Below are 24,070 nucleotides of genomic sequence, written 5' to 3'. Positions count from 1 at the left end.
TACCAGGATCAGCTTTACTTTTGATAGATCTGACATTTCGCCTTTGGGTTACAAACAGGAATATTTGCTGCTGGAATTTATAAAGGGCAATACCTATTGAACAGTGCTAGCTCCCTTAATTATAGCTATTCAAAAAGGTTACTAAATTAGTCATCCTATGCAACTGGAAACCACTTTGAAATACATTATTTTTATTTCACCCTAGAACTTTAAAGTCATTTTAGCTAACAAAATAATTCCATAAATATTCTCAGACATGTCAACCTAAACTTTAGTGTCACTTCTTATCTACAAACATTAAATATATCAACAAACAAAGGGTATTTAATTATCAGTGTTCATTGCTGACAAAATTGTCCACACAATATACAGTGCAGCTGTTGTGCAGTACAGTCACGATATAGGTCCCAAATGTGCGGTACATTTGGTTAAAGGCCTCATGTATACTTTTTGCACATCTAATTGTGGAGAAAGATGCTGTAGCTGTCTACACTGTGGCAGTCAACATTGTAGATCCCTGTTCAGCTGCACTGCCCCATTGATTATTGATCATCTGTCCCAAAATTTCCTGAGCTTCGATTACATATTGGTAAATCGATGCGTCAAATAAGAGCCAAGTTTGAAGTCTCCCATTTATTATGTCTTTTTATAAAATGGCTTGGATAAATTATACACAGTGATTGGCTGAACAAGATCACATGACTGTGCAGTAAGAATTGTCTTTTGCATGCCTAGGGGCGAATCACCTCTGAAGATCAAGGCGCGGCTGGCAGTTAAGGACATCAGGCCACAAAGATATTCAGCATTTTTATATTACTTCTACAGTCAAACACTAACAGAAATTAAATAGAATTGTAAAAAAATGTCAATGATAATCAATTTCTATGGGTGGATGTTTTTTTAAATCTCAAAATCTCGATCTCTTCAGCCACGACGATAGTTCCTGTAAAGCCCCAGGGTTAGGTACCAAATTCCACCGGACTGCAGGATCTGAAATCGGGGTAGAGATTGGTTGTGTCTTAACAATGAAGAGCGTATGACCAAAAAAAAAACCTAGGTTTATATTTTCAAGAATATGGTATAAAAAGTGAAATACATTATGCTAATTGTAGACATCAGTGTGTATTGAAATGCACTGAGCAGTTCTGTTCAGTTCAGTTCTGTCTCACCGAGTGTCTGGGAGACTCTGGAGAAGTTAAACTAGTCTTGAGAAGAGACACAGACAGCGGATTTGGAGGAATACAAAATAAAGGTGCAGAACGCGATTATTGGACTAGGGAAACAGTAAATTCAAACGTCAACTTTACTTACCAAAGTGTATAAAATATGTAAGAAACCAGGTATATTTTTAGTTTTTCAAACTTCACTTTAAAAAAAATAATGTTCAATATCTAAAATAATATATAAAACAATAATAATATACTAAGCAGTAATAATATTTCCATCAAATTTGTAGCTTCTAAAGACCCGGTATAGAACTATTTTACACTGGCAGAAGGATATGTTAATAAAACTTAATTTCAAGTTTTAAATATTATTGATTCATTTTTTATAAATAAATATAAGCCATGTTGTGAGTGCAATAACCCACTCCAGGGGGAGGAGGGCTTAGGCTGTCCAGGGTGTCCTCTGCTCACCGCGCACCAGTGACCCCTGTAGTCTGGCCGGGCACCTGCGGGCTTGCCTGTAAGCTGCCCAGAGCTGCGATGTCCTCCAACGTTGTAGCTCTGAGGTGGCTTCATGGTAGGTCTGCAGTGTGGCACACGCTTCGGAGGACGGCATGTGTTCGTCTTCGCCGCTCTCGAGTCAGCACGGAGGTGGTAGTGGTGAGCTGAGCCTAAAAATAATTGGCCATTCTAAATTGGGAGAAAATGATGAAAAAACAATTGCCAACTACTTAAATAAATAAATAAATATTTAATTTACATTTTCCGGATTCAAAAGTTAAAGCTACATAATGATTTTATTGCACACAAAGATTTTTTTGGGAGGCAGTTTTTGGATTTCATGTTGATGGTAAATACTTTTGACATAAAATGTTAACATTAGTGTTAGTTCACAAGTATATTTCAGTAGATACATAAATAATAATAATGAGTATGCATGTGTGAGCACATGCATACTCTTTTCAGTTGTAAACTGAACTCAAGCCCTTCAGATTAATCAAAACATTTTCTTTTTTGGATGTAAATTGTGTCTTGCTTTTATCTATTATGCACAGATGTGTCATGTCACGTATCGTCAAGTACCTGTAATCAGTCTATGGAGTGGATTTTTCTGTATTTCTTTTAAAATAATCTTTGATAAAATGCTATCAATTTGATCAATATTTTCCCCAATACAGTAGTTATTACAGCATGCATTATAATCTCAAAAGTAATTTATTTTGTGCTTTAAAAACACACTTGCATTTGTTTTTTCAAATGGTCAATTTCTTTGTATTTGCAACTACTTGACTTGCACACAATACATCTTTGTATGGTACCAGTGAAGTTTCTGATTCAATTGCAATTTGTAGCATCTGCAATCACCTCGAAGGAGATAGTTGACACTACTGTGTCAAGCAGACTGTCGGGGATCCCGTGGTATGATTTTTTCATAAAACAAAACGCTCACACAAAGGGGCATTTCTTTACTGCTGGGTCAAAAGCAGCCAGTAGCACTACAGAGCTTAAAAGGACAAGGAAAATGAAAATTTGCTACATGCAAATGTGGAGCAGTGCCCGAGACAGATATTTGAGACAACCATCAAAAAGAAAAGCTGGATATTTTAATACCTTACTATTTTGTTTAAATACTTAACACAAAAGTGTAAGTGGACATAATTGCATGACAATTGTATTGCCTCACCGTATCTACAAGACAACTCAGGAACCCTTTTTATGGAACCCTAGTGAGAATAATGTATCATGTTTCTGTGAATATTGTAGCGTATAGAAGCAGTAGAAGAGATGAGACTAGACAAGGTAGCTTCGGTCCGGAACAGCAATTTTTTATTCAGTTGACAGCTGTACACAACATTCATGGCGAGCTTCCCCACATTCTGCCCCGAGGAACTCGCAGGCTCCCTTTAAATAGCCCATAGCCCGCCAACATTACAACATGGTATCACAATTTCTTGCCCCTGGACCCCCGTCTTTAATCCCTTGAATCCCATGACAACAGATCATCGCCGGTGCACCAATGGTGTTCTATGGGGGCCTGTCCGTGGCAACCTCTACAGATGCGCACCACCCAGGAGCGATTGCATGCAGCCACCTTGCACCACCTCTCTGCATCATGCACGCAGGAGCTCAATGTCCTGCAGGACGCTTATTGCTGTTTGTGAGATGTAACCACAATGGTACAGCCCCAGCATCTTGGACTGCACACACCATTACAATATTAAAATAAATTTCTACAATGGAGGCTATGTCTGACTTGAGGAATAGACTGCATATCAAAACAGTGTGCAATACTATGTTTTTTTTATCACTGCTTGGCACTCCTGCTTATTAGTGAAATCTGGAACCATGCGTGCCAACCAGTGCATGAGTCATAAGGCAAAAACCAAGAATGGTGCATATGAACCCCTTTGGAGTCTATTCTGAGTCAGTAAGTAAAGCCTGTTACACACTGCCCGATGCAGTCAATTGCAACAAGATCTTTCAGTCGCATCAGGCATTGTATTATGCTTTGCGCTGTGACTGTACAGGATCAGCCGATCTATTTAATTCGGCTCGCTGAAACATGTTTAATATGTTGCGATTCCCTCGCATTGTCTAGTGCGTTAGGCGACAATCGCATCGGTCAGTGTGTATAAGGCTAAAGTCAATTTACTTTTATATGTATTTTACATTGGTCTTTTGTGTATATCCTTTTTTATCATATTTAATTTATTTAGACCTTTTATGACATGTAATCTAAAAGCAATTGACAGTAAAACTATTTTTATGTTTTCATTGTATAACATTAAATCAACAAGTCAGTTAAATAAATTTAAATAATACAATATTGTAGATGACATTTAAAAGAGAAATTCTTTCTGTGTCAAGAAAAAACATCATATGAAGACTGCAATAAGTGTTTAGCACTTATTTAATTCCGTCATGCTGTATGTAAAGCGCTGTATGAGTGAGTGTATGGATATGCAAATGTATTTAATAAAATATCCATTGATATGTAAAAAAGAAAAAAATCGCAACAATGGTCATACTTTCTGTGGCTGCCAGTAACACTGTTTGTGTTTGTATACTTCTTAATCACTAAATATGGAAGTCAATCAACACCATTTGTGCTGCTTATGAGCTAAAAATCTATCTAATAAAAGAGAACTAAAACCACGTCATAAACACTGAATAGCCCATCATGACAATGGTTAACATTATTTATTTTCTCTTTACACTAAAAAGAAAAATAGCCTGACTTTTTAAATTAGAATGGTGTTATCCTTGAAGAAAACATAATATTGTTTTTGTATTCACAACTATTAAACAGACTAGTTGTACTTCTTTTGAAACACTCTTTGCCTACTCCTACCCATCAATGAGAACCCTTGGTGGTTGCTAGGTTACAGTTAATCATAACGGCCTTCTACAAAACAAAGCAAATTATAATAATTTGCATTTATAAAATATTCGTGCTGTCATTGCTGGCATACCCCTACTATTTGCACTAATATCACTTATTAGATCAATATTGTTCCTAATAGGTTTTTTATTCAAAAACTATTCTGAATATGCCATTTCTTTTGTTATTAATCTGAAATACAGTAGACATTAGTTCAACAAAGATGTTTATTAAATGTGGAGTATGAACATCATCCATGTATACAAAACTGCCGCTGATGTCCGTTTTCATTAGGAAATCGGCCAGGTTTCAGTCATACGCTGGGAGGCCAAACAGTTCCGGTTTAAAGTCCTCCATCGTTTTTAGAACCAATGTTGCTTTTTTTGTGAGCTCTGGATTAAGATTTTCATCAGGGATCATTACAACCTGCATTCCTGCAGCCAGACCAGCAAGCACGCCATTTGGAGCATCTTCAAAAACAAGGCACTAATAAACAAAGGAGAATGAGTTAGCATTGTCATCAGTTGAGCAACTATCTCAAGAGAAAGCTAAACTGACCATAAAAAATGGGGTAAAATCAATTGGCGACTACTAAATTAAAAAAAAAATATATATATATATATATATATATATATATATATATATATATATATATATATATATATATATATATATATATATATATTTATATATATATTTATTTACCAATAAAAAACAGATACCAGAATATTTTCCAACTAGAATGTTAAGAACACAGAATGACTAACATTTCCCTCAGTATTTTTGACAAGCAGTTGTTGAACATGAAATTAAAAATGTCAATTTGCAAAGTGTGTGTATTGTTTACATAGGACAGATAGTATTATTGAATAAAAACAAATAAATGTAACCACTAAAAAAAAAAAAAAAAAAAATCTGTACTTGTTAAGTAGCTTCCCTGTAACACAAAAATGTCAGTCAACTAAAAAAAGGAAATTATTCTTTGTAATATTAAGCTTGCTCAGTAATTAATAGCTCTGCAATGATTTCCAAGTCTTACAAAAGAAAGGTATTTTCTTCTGTCATCCCATTATGTCAATGCTAAATCATTTCATAGTCAAGTCTTAATAATCAGTTTCAAGTGGACAATAAAAGGTTGTCCAACTTTCTGTTTCTCCTTCTATTAAGCCTTCAACCCGTCTCAATCCTGAAGTCTTTATTACAGGTTTCTCTTGGACTTGCATTGTGGAAACAACATTCTGTTGAGCTGTGTAGACAGCACAATGCTTCTGACACTTATGTTTGGAACAATTGCTGTCAGAAAGCAAGAAAAGCTCTGCCTTTGGGTTTTCTGGTTGACAATATATCTAGATTGTGGCATACATCCATGGTATCTAAAGTCCTCAATGAGATTTTAAAGCGCCAAAAGCACATCTCAGATACGCTTTCACTTTTTATTTATAAAGTAGCCACAAAATGGCATTATCAGGGCTTTTCAGAAACCTTAAATGCACAAAGAAAATGTACTTGACTAGCTCGCCATGAAATACCTAATTGACTTTTATGATGTCATTAAGCTTGTTGAATAAGGAAGGAAATATGCAAAAGTGAAAAGCCTATCTAATTCCCTTGAACTAGAAGCAATTAAAACTCGTAATTACCAAAGAAGCCAGGCAAATGACCCATAATTATTGTGGGTTTTATTGTAACAGAAAATAAATGCATGAAGCATACAGACTTCAGATATTGACACCTACTTTAGAAGCAGAGCAGCACTCAGGAGATGATAAAAGTCATATCCTAGATGAGCTTTATAATTAGTTTGCTAAAAAGAGACAAGACCAATCTTAAAAAAATCCACCCTTGGGTTTTCAGGTATTTTATAGAAGAAAAATGTTTTCTTCATCTAAACAGTGCCCTTTATCATGCATTGTATCATTTTAAAATCTTCCACATACAGTACAAGAGTAAACATTTTGATTATAATGCTTATAATGTTACCGTCTTTATCTCTGTGATTTTAACTTGACATGACACAGACAGCTATGTTAAAAACTGGTCCACCATGGGCTAGAAGATTGCTTCAAATGGCAGATTGTTATTCTATACCCTGCAAGAATGTGACTAATGCTCAAACATTGCTTTACAGAACATACAAATATCAATATGGCAATGACTGCTGTACAATAAACAATAAGTCAACATTGTGTTCTGTATAAAATGGTTAAATCATCCTACTAAAGAAGCAAATGAGAAATTGAAATCCGTTAAATTGCATTATTAATTCTAATGAAGTGTGCTTTAAAACTGCTTTGTCCCAAATATAATTTCTGGGTGAATGTTTACAACATTCTTCCATAGTTAATCATTTTGTGTACTTTCTCATACATAATCCAGAATTTCCTAAGGTGATTTCAGCAACAGGCACACAAACCACCTCCATCTTTGAAGCCTCCTTGCTAATCTGTCTCTGCTGTTACATATTCTAACCCCAGCATATGAGATGAAGTTAAAAGCTCTATAATTGCTTATGAAAACTAGCATGGCTGTGTTGTGCAGTGGTTAAGATGCTCACTTGGAGAAAGCGTGGTTGTCGGTTTGCACCCAGTCTCACAATCTCAATGGTAGATCAAGGAGGCAAAACTAAAATGTACAGAAAACTAAAATGGGTACTGTACTGTCTAACCACATTGTATTTATTTTATACTGCTAACACTTTACAGACACCCTTTGCACAGTAACATGGGCTTAGACTAGTACATTTCTCTTAAAATCAGATTAGGAAACAGTAAAATATTATTATCGTTTTGTAATGCTTACAGCTTGCACAATTTGAAAATTGAAAAAGAAAACCAACCACATGTACATTTTGTTTCTGTATGTCACTTGTTTCCTCACAGGCTCTTTATTCCCTGTAAGATGTTCAGTAGTTTACAACTCTGTTCTCTTGTCAGGATGACCTCTTAATGGCTACAAAGGCAGTATCTGAATCGGGGCCCCTTGGGAAATACTGCAGCTTACACGTCACACTTCCATTTTATCACATCTTTTATAATACTAAAAGCCTGCATGAGGGAAAATGGATTGCATTTCCTTAAAGTAAAAACAAGCACAATTCTCCTTCTGTTTTTTCGCTACCTACAAACACACACACACACAATTTGAATGCCTGAAAACAGAAAATGTTCACAAAATTAACTAGAGGAAGTTGGTAAATGAATTATATTATGGGAAAATGTCTTTTGAGGCAGAAACCATGAGAAAGAATGCTCTACTTGTGTGAGTGACAGTTGGACAGACACTAAGACTCTGTGAAGCAATGTGAAGGTCACATTTACATGCAAGTTTACTCTGATTATTCCGGATGGCTGGAGCATTCTTTTTATAGAGGGCCACAAGGATGACAGCACTGAGAACTTTGTGAGCCATCCTACTTTATGAACCTCAAGACATTCCCATGCATTCTTGAAATACAAACAATTGTGGCATCAATATTTACACTGAATAAAACAAAATATATCATTGTCTTCTTTGCATGATAAATATAACAAGGGCATGCAAAGAAATGAAATCCATGTCAAAGCAAAAACACAATTAAAATTGTAATGTTTTGCATTATCTCACCTTACAGTAGAGCCCTACCACAGATGTTTATGTTGCATAACAGAGTTGTAAAGGCCCATTATAAACTGGGTTTGGGGGCTGTTTTGTAGAGGAATTAACAGTCATCATTTTGAGTTGATTAACGACTGAATGACTATCTGGGCATTCAATCCAACTTCATTAACCGTGTGCCCTAAACTTGCAAGTTTAAAGCGAGGTCATTCCAGCTGGGCTTATGTCATCATGGAAAACTGTGCATAGATGTTCTCCCCAAATTCTGTAATTGCTTTATTTTATTTTTTTTGATTGTTTGTTTCATTGATTCTTGTATGTTAAAAGAAACAACAGCTAGTAAAAAAAAACTGAATCTAATATGACTCTACAATATTTTTTTAAATAAAGGTTTTGATTATTAAAACTGTATCCATCTATCTTTATATCTATCTACCTGTTAAGATTAAGCCATAATGGTTGTATTCTGGAACATTTTGTGTATGGTTACAAAATTACCATATGAACAGGACATGTGCTATCAAAATATTATAGTATGATGAGTTAAAAAAAAAAAAAAACTAAAAATTGTTTTGTACATTATTGTTTCTGATAGTCTTCTTGTTATCCATAGACAACAGTACATGTACACAATACAGCAGATGTCCTCTAAAAGCTAACAGGACTTTTGAAACTAGCTTTAAATGGCAACATACGTAACTGACTGAAAATAGTATGAAAAGGTATATTATGGAAAACAGAGGTTTGGGATATTTTTGGTATGAAACCTATTCTGGTGCCCCCTAAGCTCCAAAGAGTAAACTGGTACAAAGGATCACGTTTATTTTTTTTTATTGCTGGCAATACACAGCTGTGCCCTTGATGGTGATGGCACTTGCTTTTATAAAGAACAGAAGAACAGCTCCTGAACTCAAATCCAAACACTGTGGGCCTGAATTTGATTAAAATTGCACATTATATATTTCAAACCTAACACAAGAAGAAAAGATTATCCTAAATAATTATATACGATCTGGAATACATTATTTCCCACAGCTATGTAGTATGGGCTTTATATTATTAAAGACTGTTTGTCAGAATTTGTCAGAGCACCACTAAAATGTATGAAGTCGGCAGGCCTATGTAATGTCATCCTGCCTGTACAGTATCACTTTGGAGGCTTCCTAAAACTTTTGTGATACTAACAAGCCATGACAAAAGTATTGGTACCTTTACATTAAAAGTCTAAAAAGGTAAGAGTACTAATTACAAAATATATGAATTAATTGAAAAACATTACACATTAAATAAGATGCATTATAAAGTCAATAGTCAGAAAAAGAGGTCATTATTTCCAACATCTGTTAAAGAAGAATGTTTTGGCAACACAGCAGACGCTGGTCAAGACAAAAGAGTTGGATTCACATTTGAGAAAAGCATTTGTGAAAAACTACAACAAAGGAAATGGCTACAGAACAGTACCAAAGAAATCTGAATACCAAAATCCACAATCAGAGCAATAATCAAGAAGTACCACAGAACAAATTCAATTGAAACACTTGAAAGAAGTGGATGTCCAAAGAAAATTACCGGTAATCCAAGATTAACAGCCAAGGACTTAAAGAAAGATTTAGAAGCATGAAAGAACTGTACAAAGGCACTTGAACACAGAACAGTCGTATGCACGGAGACCTTTCTGCAAACCACTTTTAAAGAAAAGTCATAAAACAAACCATCTAAAATTTGTCCGGAAATATGAACGTGAATCTGAAGCATTCTTCAACAAAATTCTCTGGTCCAGTGAGACTAAAATATAACTTTTCCCCAAAAAGTGGACGACAATAGTTTAAATGAAACAAGTTTTTTGTTTTTTGATAAAGGTTATTACTAGAAATTATGTATTTTGCTTTTTGTTTTATTAAAAAGTGGTAAATACTAAATGCTTAATCTGTTACCTTGAATTATGGTATAATAAGTGAAGGGGACCAATACTTTTGTCTGTGACTGTATGAGGTGTACAGCTATTGCCAAAAGTTTTGCATCACCTAGAATTGTAGGATTGAGACATAATTATAAAAAAAACAACAAAAAAAAAACTATATGAAAATAATTTAGATCTTTTATTTCATCATGTAATAAAAAAAATACAAAATGATATTGCGAAAGTCTCCATGAAGCCATAATAGTAGTACAGTATTTCATGTTAAATTTTGAAATGTCCCATTTTTCAATTGTTGTCAGTATTTCGTTAAGTACAGTACATAGAAAACTACAAAACGGAATGTAATGAAATATGTTAACGCAACATTATTCAGCCGGTTTCATTCCACTTTATGAAGCAAAATCATTTGAATTCTATAGGGTGATGCAAAGCTTTTGGCTATAGCTGTAGGCCTATATATTTAAAAAAAAAAAAAAAAACAAGTTTCACGAAAGTATTTTTCACAACAGCACTAAAGTTATTGAAGCCACGTTCCAAATTACAGTTCCTACATACATCGTAATTAAGCTATGTAGTATTAATATAATGGTACACTGCAATCACATATGCAAAAGTTGTTCAATGACTGTATATATTACTAAATAATGCATTAACAAATGTTGCAAAGGCAATAAAGAGCAACTTGTTCTTCATCAAGATCAGCAAAGGCAACCACAAGGGCTATTGTATTATTAAAGAGAATGTCAGTTGGTCCTGATTTGTTAGCAGCTTTTGCCTCCCAATATTTCTTCATGGAATTCCACTAACGCCCAGCTCAAACTCACTTAAAAATGATAACATGAAGGGGCAGCACAATCCCGCTGAAACATAAAACGATTTGCCCTTACGTTTGTGTTTTACCATAGTTCATCAACATCAGGGCCCTTAAGACATAACATATAAAATATCAGTAGTTGAGTTATTGCAATGGTAATAACACAAACAAAGGGGGGGGGGGGGGGATGAACATTGAAATAAGATCTGTGAAATTTAAGATCTGTGGATCAATTAGATCTGAGGATATTGCACTAATATATGTAATTGTACTGAGAACCCCACCTCCCCCCATACACAATATGAATTTGCATGCAAATAATACAAATACAATGTACATTATGAAGGCAGATCGCTTTTTGTGCTGCTGCAAATACGCTGTATACTGTACATTGTGTACATACAGTAAGGCACAATAAAAAAATGTGTTATTATCCAAACATGTGATCCAGGCAAAAACCAACAATTCAATGCAACTTTGGCTGTGTAAACAAACAAACAAACAATCCTGACTTCCTGTTTACATTTTGTAGCTGCCCTCTAGGTTATGAAATCTTCTTTCCTTAAAGCCTTTTCTCTAAATCATTTAAGTGAAAGACCACAGCCTGATCTCACTGATCTCCACCATACATTTGTCCCTTTAGTGGAGAATGCATGGGACTGCAAACAACAAAAATCATGTGCAGGGAACAAAGAAACAAACAAAAAGTTTTAAAATAAGTTGAAATTATATCAACTTCTGTATCATAATATATAATGCAGACTTGCTGTTGCTGTGGGAATAAACTGTTGTTAGCCTCATGCATCAGTATACTATTGGTTGTCAGTTGTGAACAGAGTACTGGGAGAAATTATGGAAGCACTCACACAATACCATGCGCACCAAGATGGAACTCATTCAATGTGACAGCTTGGCAAGGTGTTAAAATGGTTCTGGGGGGCTACTAAACTATCGCTCAAGGATTAAGGGAAGTTAGAGGTAGAAATATGTATAGGCTGGCATAAAGTAGCTTGGCTTGGGCTATATACACATGCTGTGGCTTATCTAGCCAATGTTGGGGTAATAATAACCATGTGAATGGATTCCAACCACACCCACCTTTGTGTGCATTCGCCATGGATTGTTCTGTGCTAGTACCAAAAACTGTGTAGGAATATAAGACTCACACCTTAATTGTTAACATTTTTAATCATATAAATGGGTGTAAAATTAATGAGCCATTGTGACAAGCAGGCTCTAGTGGTTACGTCAGACCAGAAAGGACTACACAGATAGACGGTGGATGAAATGGTAAATGCGCCTGCTTGCGCCGTTTTATTGTAAAATAAAAGGTTTGAACAAAACAAAACACAGGACACGGCACTTGAGGCCAAAATAAATTGACAAACAAAACGTACTAACACGTAACAAACGGTGCACGGACAGGCACACAAACACGGTGAGTTTAAACACTTATTTACGTTATTTTACTTTCCTTTCTCCTCTCCACACCCGTTCTCCACTCACCAAACACACAACCCCGAGTGAGTAAAACGTGCATCTATAAGTATATATAGATGCACGTTTTACTCACTCGGGGTTGTGTGTTCGGTGAGTGGAGAACGGGTGTGGAGAGGAGAAAGGAAAGTAAAATAACGTAAATTCAATTCAATTATCAAAAAAAGCCAAAAAATCTCCTGTGAATCTGCCAATCCAGCTTTTAATATATGTTCAGGTACAGCATAATTAAAATGATAGGGCAAACAAAAGCCCAGCAGTTGGAAATGCTGAACCAAATTCTTACTTGTAGTGTAAGCTCTGCTTCATTCAATAAATACATGCTAAAGCCTGAGCAGTACTAGATCAGGCCTCATTAAGAAGTATATGTGAAACTGAAATTATTGAATATATCCATAAGAGACATTTTTAAAAGCACAGCAAGCCTTTTTAAAGACTAAGCAGCGGGGTTCCAAAAAAATATAGTGTTATACACCACCACGTGTTGATACACTGTTTAAATAATTTACCTGTAATTTATCTTTTCATTGTTAACATCCTGACAACTTTGTACAGTTATAACTTTAAAGTCTGTTTCAAAGCTGTTTTCAAAATGGCCGCTCTAGTGCACTGGGGTATGAGATCTGTCCTTAAATCATTTTTTTTTTTCATAATTTGTGAGAACATCATTATTCTTTTTGTTTCAAAATTACTCATTTATATATTTGGGTTTGCACATTTTGTGTAACTAAAAAGATTAAAATAAATAAATAAATACAAATTTTATAATTAAGGTGCCTTAAGGCAATTAAAAGATAAACAAAATCCTTTAATTCCTCCCTTTTCTCATTCTGATGCGGTTGTTTTGTGTTGACCATTCTGCCTTCTGTCTTTATCAGTCAAATGCTAAGAATCTCTGCTGCACTATTCCTGCAATCTGAAGGATGTGCTGGCAACAGCATGGGACATATTGTTAATTTGTGGGTCAAAGTATCTGAGAAAGATTTTTTTCTGCTATCCATAGTGGCAGGATGAGTGTTAAGTAAATGTAAACATCTTCAAAAAAGATGGAATAAATAAATAAATAAATAAATAATCACTTTGTGTAGAAGCTCAGAACTGCCAGTAATTCCCATGTCACTCTTGACAGACAGGTATCTCCTGTTAAAACTATTTAATAAAACTAGAAATGGGAATTTTTGAATGTGAACAAAAAGAAAGCATCCGCGGGTGGCATAATCTAATGTGTCACATGAGATACAATGGTTTGTAAAAAAAAAAAAAAATGTTAAAAATTGATCTATATCATTGATATGTTCTGGTTCAATGGTCTACTGGACACCACCCGTAACAGAACTTTACTGAGAGAATCAAAGAATACAGCTGTGTACTAATTATAACGACACTGGGCCTGATTTTTCACTATGGTCAATTTGGTCATGTAACACATTATCTATGGAAGGAGAAATTGAATAGGGAATAATATACGCCCCTGTGCCAAAGCATGTGACCTGCATTGCATGCATTGTTTTGATTTTACACAAAATAGTTTGACAGGTGTGTAGGCTCATCTACTTCAGATTCTTTACTAGAATCTGTGTGAAAAAGTTTGTTGTCTGAGACATCTTCTCCTGTAATTTTTTTTTTTTCTTTTGGGTATGCATTCTTGGTTATGTAGAGATTTAGTATGCCATGGTATACGGTAATCGAAGCTATAGCTACTGAAATGCTGCACTGCATTAAAAAAAGTATCTCTATTGGCTTGGGGCTTAGTGAAATGTGTTTTGATTGGGGTTTCTCCTATGGATATTTCACTACAGTAAATATTATGGGTTTATGAGATATGAGTCTTTGACACTGAGGCGGCAATAGCTTAAAAAATAAATGGCACAAAAATGTTATTTTTTCTTGTAGGATAACCATGATTAAACTTGGCAGAGAGGTTCACAGAATACAGCTATGTATCGAGTATAAAGCCAATTTCTTGAAGTGTAATGTTTTTCTCACCACTATTACAGCCATCTTAGGTCATAGGTCAAAGAGAAGGTAGATTTTGCAATCTCGTATTTTCAGTGTTACAGAGTTTCCATAACAATGAAGATATGAAGTTGCAAGCTGAAATGGTTTAGGAGTTATTAGCAGTTGTAGAAGCGACGGTAACGGATATTCAAATTCACTGGTAAAAGCACTGTGTTGTGAATTCAAATGAATTGTGACTGCTCTTTGCTTTTCCCATTAGTGAACAGGACCAAGCCTGGGCTAGTCCTTTTTCTGGATTAATTTGTTTTTCAACTATTTTCCTGTCAGTCAGTGAAGTACAGTAATAGTTTTATTATTAAAACACTTGAATCTCTCTTGGATTTTTAATACAGTAACCTAATAAAGATGAGTCATTGATGGGAATTGTCTCCCATCCCTGCTCTTTGGCAGGGGCAAGTCTGCCACTTTCAGGATGCAAAAGTATTCCAGCTGACCCACAGAAAAGGGGCATGGCTAGTTCTGAGCATTCCAATAGTTCCAAGCCATACCGCAGTCCTTTACTTACTGATTTACACTACTTCATTTACAATTGCTTAATTAACAAAATATTGTCATTTTCTTTTTTTTATTCCTATTGCAAATGCTCAAAGTCATTTGTTTTGAATCTACTGTCAATGTTTTTGTTTACATTTTTTTATTTTTTTATTTTTTTATTTTTTTTACTTGTTGGTAAATAACATCACCATTTTACGTAACCTCCAAAACAAGACATAGTAAATTAGACAGGTAAAAACACAAATCTGTGAAGATAAAAAAAACAGAAAAAACCAACATTCCATACAGAATTGAAAAAAACCAGTGGACAGCAGAGACAGTGATACATTGTATGCTATATCTTTTAACTAATCAGTACGCCTACGGCAGGCTAAAGGAGACATATAACCTTTTACTATCAATATCATGAAAAATCATGTACTCCAAATGATTAACTTCATTCACATAGGAGTACCTTGTTATTATGTAAAACACCTGGAGATTTCTAATACTGTACAAATGGCTTAATTAATGAATCTATCACGGATGCTCAGCTTCAAAGTGCCAGACTTTCATTGAAGTTAAAGCTCTTCAAACATTATATTAGCATTCTGTAATACAGTTCATATATATATATATATATATATATATATATATATATATATATATATATATATATATATAGTGCCTTGCAAAAGTATTCAGACCCCTGACCAATATTACTGAATTACAAATGGTACATTGAAATTTCGTTCTGTTTGATATTTTATTTTAAAACACTGAAACTCAAAATCAATTATTGTAAGGTGACATTGGTTTTATGTTGGGAAATATTTTTAAGAAAAATAAAAAACTGAAATATCTTGCTTGCATAAGTATTCAACCCCCACACATTAATATTTGGTCGCGCCACCTTTCGCTGCAATAACAGCTTTAAGTCTTTTGGGGTAAGTATGTACCAGATTTGCACACAGTGTCGGAGTGATTTTGGCCCATTCTTCTTGGCAGATTTGCTCCAGGTTGTTCAGGTTGGTTAGACGACGCTTGTGGACCGCAATTTTCAAATAGTGCCACAGATTCTCAATGGGATTGAGATCAGGACTTTGACTGGGCCACTGTAGGACATTCACCTTTTTGTTCCTGAGCCACTCCAATGTTGCTTTGGCCTTGTGCTTGGGATCATTGTCCTGCTGAAAGGTGAATTTCCTCCCAAGCTTCAGTTTTTTAGCGGACTGAAGCAGGTTCTCTTGCAGTATTTCCCTGTATTTTGCTCCATCCATTCTTCCTTCAATTTTAACAAGATGCCCAGTCCCTGCTGATGAGAAGCATCCCCACAGCATGATGCTGCCACCACCATACTTCAATGTAAGGATGGTGTGTCGAGGCATGGGCAGTGTTAGGTTTGCGCCACACATAGCGCTTTGAGTTTTGGCCAAAAAGCTCTATCTTGGTCTCATCTGACCACAAAACCTTTTCCCACATCACAGCTGGGTCACTCTCATGCTTTCTGACAAACTCCAGACGTGCTTTCAGATGATACTTTTTGAGTAACCGCTTCTTTCTTGCCACCCTCCCATACAGGCCAGTGTTATGCAGAGCTCTTGATATGGTTGACTGGTGCACCATTACTCCACTCCCAGCCACTGAACTCTAGCTCCTTCAAAGTGATTGTTGGCCTCTCTGTGGCTTCTCTCACAAGTCTCCTTGTTTGAGCGCTGAGTTTTGAGGGGCGGCCTTTTCTTGGCAGTGCCTGAGTGGTGTTATGCAGCTTCCACTTCCTGATTATTGATCCAACTGTGCTCACTGGGATATCCAAACACTTGGATATTATTTTGTACCCTTTCCCTAATCTATGCATTTGTATTACTTTATCTCTAACTTCTGTAGAATGCTCTTTGGTCTTCATTTTCCTTCAGATTCACAGCCTGACCAATGATCCTTCAACAGTGGGGTTTTTATCCAGAAAATGTGACAGCAACTTTAATGGTTCACAGGTGGAGGCCAATGGTAAGGTAATTGTGTCCTCGTTAGGGCAATTTCTTTCATCGGTGTAAACTGGGAGCTTCAACAGCGCAGGGGTTGAATACTTATGCAAGCAGGATATTTCAGTTTTTTATTTCTCTTAAAAATATTTCCCAACATAAAACCAATGTCACCTTACAATAATTGATTTTGAGTTTCAGTGTTTTAAAATAAAATATCAAACAGAACGAAATTTCAATGTACCATTTGTAATTCAGTAATATGAGAGAATTGGTCAGGGGTCTGCATACTTTTGCAAGGCACTGTATATATATATATATATATATATATATATATATATATATATATATATATATATATATATATATATATATATATATGTGTCTATTAGAGGTGGCGTAAAGTTGTCGTTAAGGCAAGCGTGTGTGTGTGGGGGGGGGGTGTTGACTCAGGCAGGGGTGAAATTACAGGCATTGTTGCACAGGGAGTATTTTTAACATTGGGTAGGTACATTACGTGTACATTTAAGCATGCTTAAAATTTAAAGGTAGAGAACAGCACACAGTCACTCTAAAGAATTAAGAAGTGCAGTTAACGTCAAAGATGCTGCAGTATGTCCTCTGTTTTGATATTTCAAATATTTTCACAAAACAAACATTAAACATTAAAGCTACAGTGTGCACGAAAAACCACATATATAGGTGAAAAACTGTATAAACGGGCGACTGATGACTCTGCAGAATCCGGTATATTACAGAATGCAAATATACTGAAACGTGCTTCTAAAACAGGTTTACAGTGTAACCTCTATGTAGTCTGTACATACATGTCTGTTGCAAAGCTGTTCCCACACAATGATCTTCAACATGAAAATAAGCATACAGGCAGGCTGAACAATCTTCAAGCCTTTTTATTACTACAAATAAGATTAAATACTTCTGCATGTCAGGTGGAGAGGCACTGAGGATAAGAATTTAAATTATTTTAAAATCAGTGACTAGAGTCGTGAATGTGCTTGGTTAAATTTAAAGCGACACATTTTTCGTTAAAGAAAAAACAGTAGGACACATAAAAGGATATTGGCTATCATTGATAGTAAAAGGAAACTGAAATAAACTGATAGAGAGAAGTCCTTATTAGTGAGCATGTCTGAGTACACTGTGTTCTGTGTAACAGGCAGCGTTGGGTGATGTACGACCATTACGGATACTGATACAAGTTATTAGAAACTAACCTTAAAAACAAAAACACTTATATAGGGAAATCAGGGGTGAACAAATCTGACAAATGGATCTGCTAGTGTAATGGCAACTCCAATTAGTCTTGGCAAAAAAAACAACATTTCGTATTACTGGTACTATCTTAAACATTGTATTCAGCTAACAAATACTACGAAAAATACTGCCTTTATTTTATGTTTTTCATTTAATAGTTCTAGGCAGTGTGAATTCCACTTGGGAACTTTCAAATATATTTCAGCTTGTCTAATTGGGTCATTTTTATGCAGGCAAAACACAACTAACAAAAATAATATGAAGGCTGTAAAAAACTGCTTCATCTTGAAGCAGTTGTTTGGTAACTGAATAAGCTTGTAACATGCGGCACTTGGCCTTATATCTCATTATATATATATATATATATATATATATATATATATATATATATATATATATATAAAGAGAGAGAGAGAGAGAGAGAGAGAGATATTTCATTTTTATAAATATTAAAAACAGAAGTACAATGCCTAGACCATTTTTTTTAAAGAAAAGCCCAAGGGAATTATTTATTTTATATTTTTATATTTTTCTTTTATAACCAAGCCTGACTGGTGCCTATAGGGTATTCTAACAAGTTTGAGAACAAAGGATAATGATTAATTAGTCTAATTATTCCTTTTCAACCACCAATACCAAGAACCTGCTTCAGGTCTCAAAAGAAGTGCTCTTTGGTTTGTCACAGAATCAGGATTTTCCCTTCCGGTTGCGTATCATGATTAATAATGATTACATGCATTGTGATTTACTAACAATTGGTAATTTTACTCCAGCAACTTGCAACATACGTATGGTAAGCTACACACTGTCACAGGGTACTTAGGAACACATGTCACGTTGAAGGGCAGAAGGCTGCCGAGTGTAATTCTGCAACACATTTTGTTAAGTCCCTTAGCAGCTGGTTGATACTTTACCAAGACAAATGCAAGTCAAAATAGGGGTGCCCTAATGAATAAGATCCTAACAGGCTATAATTTGCATCTTCTAAAACCAAATTATTATTATCTGTTTATTTAGCAGACGCCTTTATCCAAGGCGACTTACAGAGGCTAGGGTGTGTGAACTATGCATCAGCTGCAGAGTCACTTACAACTACGTCTCACCTGAAAGATGGAGCACAAGGAGGTTAAGTGACTTGCTCAGGGTCACACAATGAGTCTGAGGTGGGATTTGGGATTACAAGCCTGTTTCTTTAACCACTGGACCACACAGCCTCCTGTTTTGTCTGAAAGCAAACCTCTAGCAAGAAGTACTCAAGACATAAATGCATACATTTGTATGTGAAGACAGGTAAATGCAGATCAATACAAAAAGGTGTGTTTTGTAATATCAAGGTGGGTCACTTTACGGACTGGTACTGTAGATGCCCTGCACAGTAGTCAATATTTTTATTGAAGATTTTTAAAAAGTATAAGCCTAAAAATAATGTTATTTACTGGAGTCCTTGAGTATATATTATCAGTATGTCAAATTGTCTCCTTCTTATTGCAAGTTAGGAATCTAAAGAATCCTTGCTATACTTTGTAATTTTTAAAAGTATAATGCTGAAATGTTGAATGAATACATTTAATAAAGGGACATTACAAGCTGTATTTATGTTTTCACCAGTTATGTGTAAAGTCTGTATAAGCTAAACAGTTTACCAGGGCAATTGTGTGTTGGGTGTGTGTGTTTGTGTGTGTGTGTGTGTGTGTGTATATATATATATATATATATATATATATATATCCAGGTTACTCATTTTTCTATGTATTCAATGGGCGGGGGTCCTCAGTCAGAATGCTTAATGTCATGGGGGGGGCTCTGAGAGCCAAGTAAATCTAGAAAACCTATGCCCTTGTTAACTGTATTTATTTGCGTTACCCTTTGTTCTGTAGGGTAGTTTACTGATATCCCTTACCTTTTCAGGGGAAGGCAGTGGGTTAAACCTTTTAGCACAAACCAGAAAGGAATCGGGCTGTGGCTTGCCATTCTTTACATCTTGATCATCTCCAAGCACAATGTGATGAAACAAATGGAAGAACTCTTTGTGTCTGCTTGTTTTCATTTCAAATGTCACACTCGCAGAGCTGGTAGCGACTGCCATGGGGATGTTGTGTTTGTGCAGATGGTAGATTAGCTTTTCAGCTCCTGCACATAAGGAGAAGATCAGTGATAAGAAATGATACAGTTATACTCAGGACACTCTTGTGTTCTGTGCTATTGGCTTAGTTACTTAAAGCAACAGTTTATTTGAACAGATACTATCTGATGCCAACAAAATAGACATTTTCAGAAATAAAGTGATTAACAGGCTATTTACAATAAGTCATTCTCCAAAAATATTTCCATGTTCAGACGCCTTCAATCCTTTGTTCAATGCTGTCTGATGAAAGTCTTATATTTGGAAGACATTCTGATATACTGTTTTTGGTATTTTTTGTTTATTTGAATGAAGAACAGTGTGCACCTCATTAGCATATACCTCAAGATAGAAGGGTAAAATAAATGAAAAAAAGTTAACATTGGGTAGACTAAAATTTGCACCTGTATATCTGCATACCCAGAATAAAAGAATGAAACAGAAAACAAAGAACCACATGATTAAATTGGTTTCCATACACTGTTTACTGTAGGATATACACTAGGTACTGTTCATGTCTGCCTGCATGTTTTACCTAATTATTTAAACAATTGAAACTAATATAACTGTACAAACTCCTAAAAGAATCATTAAAAAAGGTCCCACACGAAGAAAAAAGTGCCTTTCAAAATGAGCAACATGGTACAGCAGTAATATAGAAATTAAATTTGGGCTATTCTGAAAGGGTTTAAGAGAGGCGAACACTTTGAATACTTTGAATAAGCCTAATGCAATTGTTAAATGTAATGTATATGATCATCACATAAATGTTGTCATATAATGTTGATGGAATATTCCAATTTACCATTATTCAATTGAAAGATATATACAGTCAACAAAAAAAACAACACCACATTTGTGGATTCTCTTATTATTAGTAGTCGTAGTAGTACTACGATTACTATGACTACGACTACTACGACTACGACTACGACTACTACTACTACTAATAATAATAATAATAATAATAATAATAATAATAATTACCTGGCATCAGCTCAGCTGAAGGAAATATTTTTTCTTGTTTCTTTCGACTTTCCTCCAATAGTTCTTCAGGAGTCATCGGGAGCTCCAGGGAGTCCCGGATTATTCTAGCAGCATCTAATGCTTTTTTACCCATCACTGAGGATTTCACTTCCCAGGTATACTTCTTTCCAAAACGATCACAAATCTCCTGGAAGGAAACTGTATATAGCCTTTCTGTATCTGCATATGAAAGCATTGTATTGTCATTATAGGTTGACTGTAATCAAAGTCAAACTATTATATAAACTGGCTTATCTCATAATACTCATTAGCACTTTTATAAATGTAATATTGATGCAGATTATTTTTACACAGTAATGTTAATAATGTTTTATTGCACGCAAGTGATGGAACATGAGACCAAAATGGATATGCCATTGGCAAAAATACTAATTTGTTTTATTTACAGATTAATTATCTATTAACATAAACACAATTAGTGTCACAGTGCTTAGATCTGAAAAACATTGCCATCATCCTCACTGAATATAAAATTACTTGGATATTGATCTTAAATATATATGTAATTAAAATGCAAAATAAGCCATACTGGGGATCTTAAGAACAGAAACAGCTGCTCACATCTACTGAAACTTTCCTATTACTTTTAAGGCATTCATATACATAAATGCATAGTTCACACACCCTAGTCTCTGTAAGTCGCATTGGATAAAGGCGTAGACCTGCTAAATAAACAAATAATAATTTTCTAAAGTTCAATCCTGGTTTTACAGTAGAAATTATTGTACTCGCTTTAACTACTGTATTGTATAACTAAGGGCTGTACAAGAAATGCAAACTTGTTTTAAAACAAATGTGAATGTAACTGCAACATACTGCATAGTCAATATGAAATGCTTCTTATTAAACCAATGAATTGGTTTTAGTGTTTGGTGCGTTGGAATTGGGTTTAATTTAGACAAATTTAATGGTTTACACTGGGGTTGAACCAGACCCGAATTTAGTACCAATAATGGCTAAGTATGTGGTACCTTGCAATCCACCCATTATATTGTTAACCTTGGCCTGCAAACTTTTTATATGACGCCCCCTTTTCTTAACATACATTTTTTCCTAGATTTAATCACAAAAACTCCAGATTTAGCTAAATATATAAGCGTATCACAAATTCAACATTTAAAACAAGTCTATATATATATATATATATATATATATATATATATATATATATATATATATATATATATATATACACACACACATACATACACACACACTTAGGAGGGAACATTTAGCTAACACTTCTAACAAATAAATCCGTGAAAAAATATATGTAACTAATCTTTTTATTTATTTTTTTTTTAACTTGGCGATTCAACATTTACCTAACAGATGAATATGAAAAAAAAAAACATTATCTTTCAGGAATTAAATATGGATTTTCATAAAGAAAAGCTATGAAGCTATAACATGCAAGCCGACGCCCATTGACGCGTTTGGCATTGCTCCAGACCTAACTTACACTCCGACTTAAGAATGTGTTTAACATAATATATTTAGCTAAATCGTTGTTGTGTTATTATTATTATTATTATTATTATTATTATTATTATTATTATTATTATTATTATTAAATCTAGAAAAAAAAACGCGATTGACATTAAATCTGAGGAGAAAAAAAACCCCAAAACACCGGTTAAACATTAGTACTTTTACACTTGTCGTCCCATAGGAAGCTGCCATTTCGTCTCTGTTTACTGCAGTTTCACTGACACGTCACATCAAACATAATTTCTCAAGTCCTAGAGTTATTGTCAACGGCTCATTTGAAAGGTTTGAACGGGACTAATTAGCTGTCATTTATGTATTTATTTAAAATGTTCTATCCTTAAAAAAAAAAAAAAAAAAATACAGAGCTGACACTTTTTTTAGACATAGTCGCGCGCCCCCACTTTGCGCATAGAGAACCAAGCACCTGCTGAAAACGTGATGTGTTTACTCTGTGATAAACTGTAATTACACATAAAAAAGGATAATGAAAAACTCAAGTTGTTTTAAAGTTTTTAGCTGGACGTTTTACTTACAGTGAATCTGTATCTGTACGATACATGCTATTTTAACAATGTACATATGCAATGTGTACATGATTAAAATAGATGCTGATTCCGTTAACAATTCGTTTGGATCGTTTTTCATTTACATTCACTCCATCAGCAGCATTGATAAACCTGAATGTGCGACTGCCGTTCGTATCGTATGGCTCACGCAGGGCATTTGCCAAGCACAGCAGTCAACAAAAGAAATCAGGGCAGCATTGGAGAAACATGAATTAATAGATTATTATACAGTACAATAAATATATACACACCCAACAAAAGCCCATCCATGTCGAAGACAACATGAGTTACTGGCTTGAACGTAACCGGTTCCTTTGTCATTTCTTTCTTTCTATTTTTAATTATTGTGAATGTTTTTTGCGGAACAGAGATACAGTCGGTGACTAGCGGACATCTAAAAATCGAAACCAGAGTTAATCTGAGTCTGTAAATTATTATACAGGCTAAAGAATGCTTTTTTATTTTTATTTTTTAAATATGTTTTACTATTTTCATGTATAAACTACTTAATTATTTAAAGTGTATTTTTATTTTTTAGATTTTATTTATATAATTTTGTTTTTTGTAGGGTACAGAAAACACAGGATCACTAATAGTTGGCCAGCTGTGGTTGGTTTGCCTGTGATATCGAAATGCCTGCTGGGAGATTAAGTTTATTTTTAAAGCAAGCCAATTTAGTAGAGAGCTGTCCAACCTGTTTTGGAAAGTGTCGTCATCCCC

At 34.8% G+C, this 24,070-nt stretch overlaps 1 protein-coding gene across 4 annotated transcripts; it reads right to left on the bottom strand.

The window, feature by feature from the left end:
- Nucleotides 1-1,450: 1,450 nt before the first annotated feature.
- Nucleotides 1,451-23,771, bottom strand: LOC117406622 (pseudouridine-5'-phosphatase). Of its 4 annotated transcripts, none has more exons than XM_059029015.1 (4): nt 23,318-23,522; nt 21,234-21,452; nt 20,025-20,254; nt 1,451-1,856 (listed from the first exon to the last, which is right to left on the bottom strand). In XM_059029015.1, the coding sequence occupies exons 1-4, from the start codon at nt 23,427-23,429 to the stop codon at nt 1,521-1,523; spliced, it is 897 nt and encodes a 298-aa protein (XP_058884998.1). In that variant the 5' UTR covers nt 23,430-23,522; the 3' UTR covers nt 1,451-1,520. The 4 variants fall into 4 exon arrangements, with proteins under 4 accessions (XP_058884998.1, XP_058884999.1, XP_033866674.3 ...); XM_059029016.1 differs by lacking the exon at nt 23,318-23,522 and adding an exon at nt 23,602-23,771 and having other exon boundaries at nt 1,506-1,856; XM_034010783.3 differs by lacking the exons at nt 1,451-1,856; nt 23,318-23,522 and adding exons at nt 4,758-5,034; nt 23,602-23,767.
- Between the last annotated feature and the right edge of the window lie 299 nt (nt 23,772-24,070).

This window comes from Acipenser ruthenus, chromosome 8 (assembly GCF_902713425.1).
Source record: "Acipenser ruthenus chromosome 8, fAciRut3.2 maternal haplotype, whole genome shotgun sequence".
Taxonomy (NCBI): domain Eukaryota; kingdom Metazoa; phylum Chordata; class Actinopteri; order Acipenseriformes; family Acipenseridae; genus Acipenser; species Acipenser ruthenus.
Note: the sequence above shows the minus strand (reverse complement) of the source record. Positions and strands in the feature narration are given on the sequence as shown.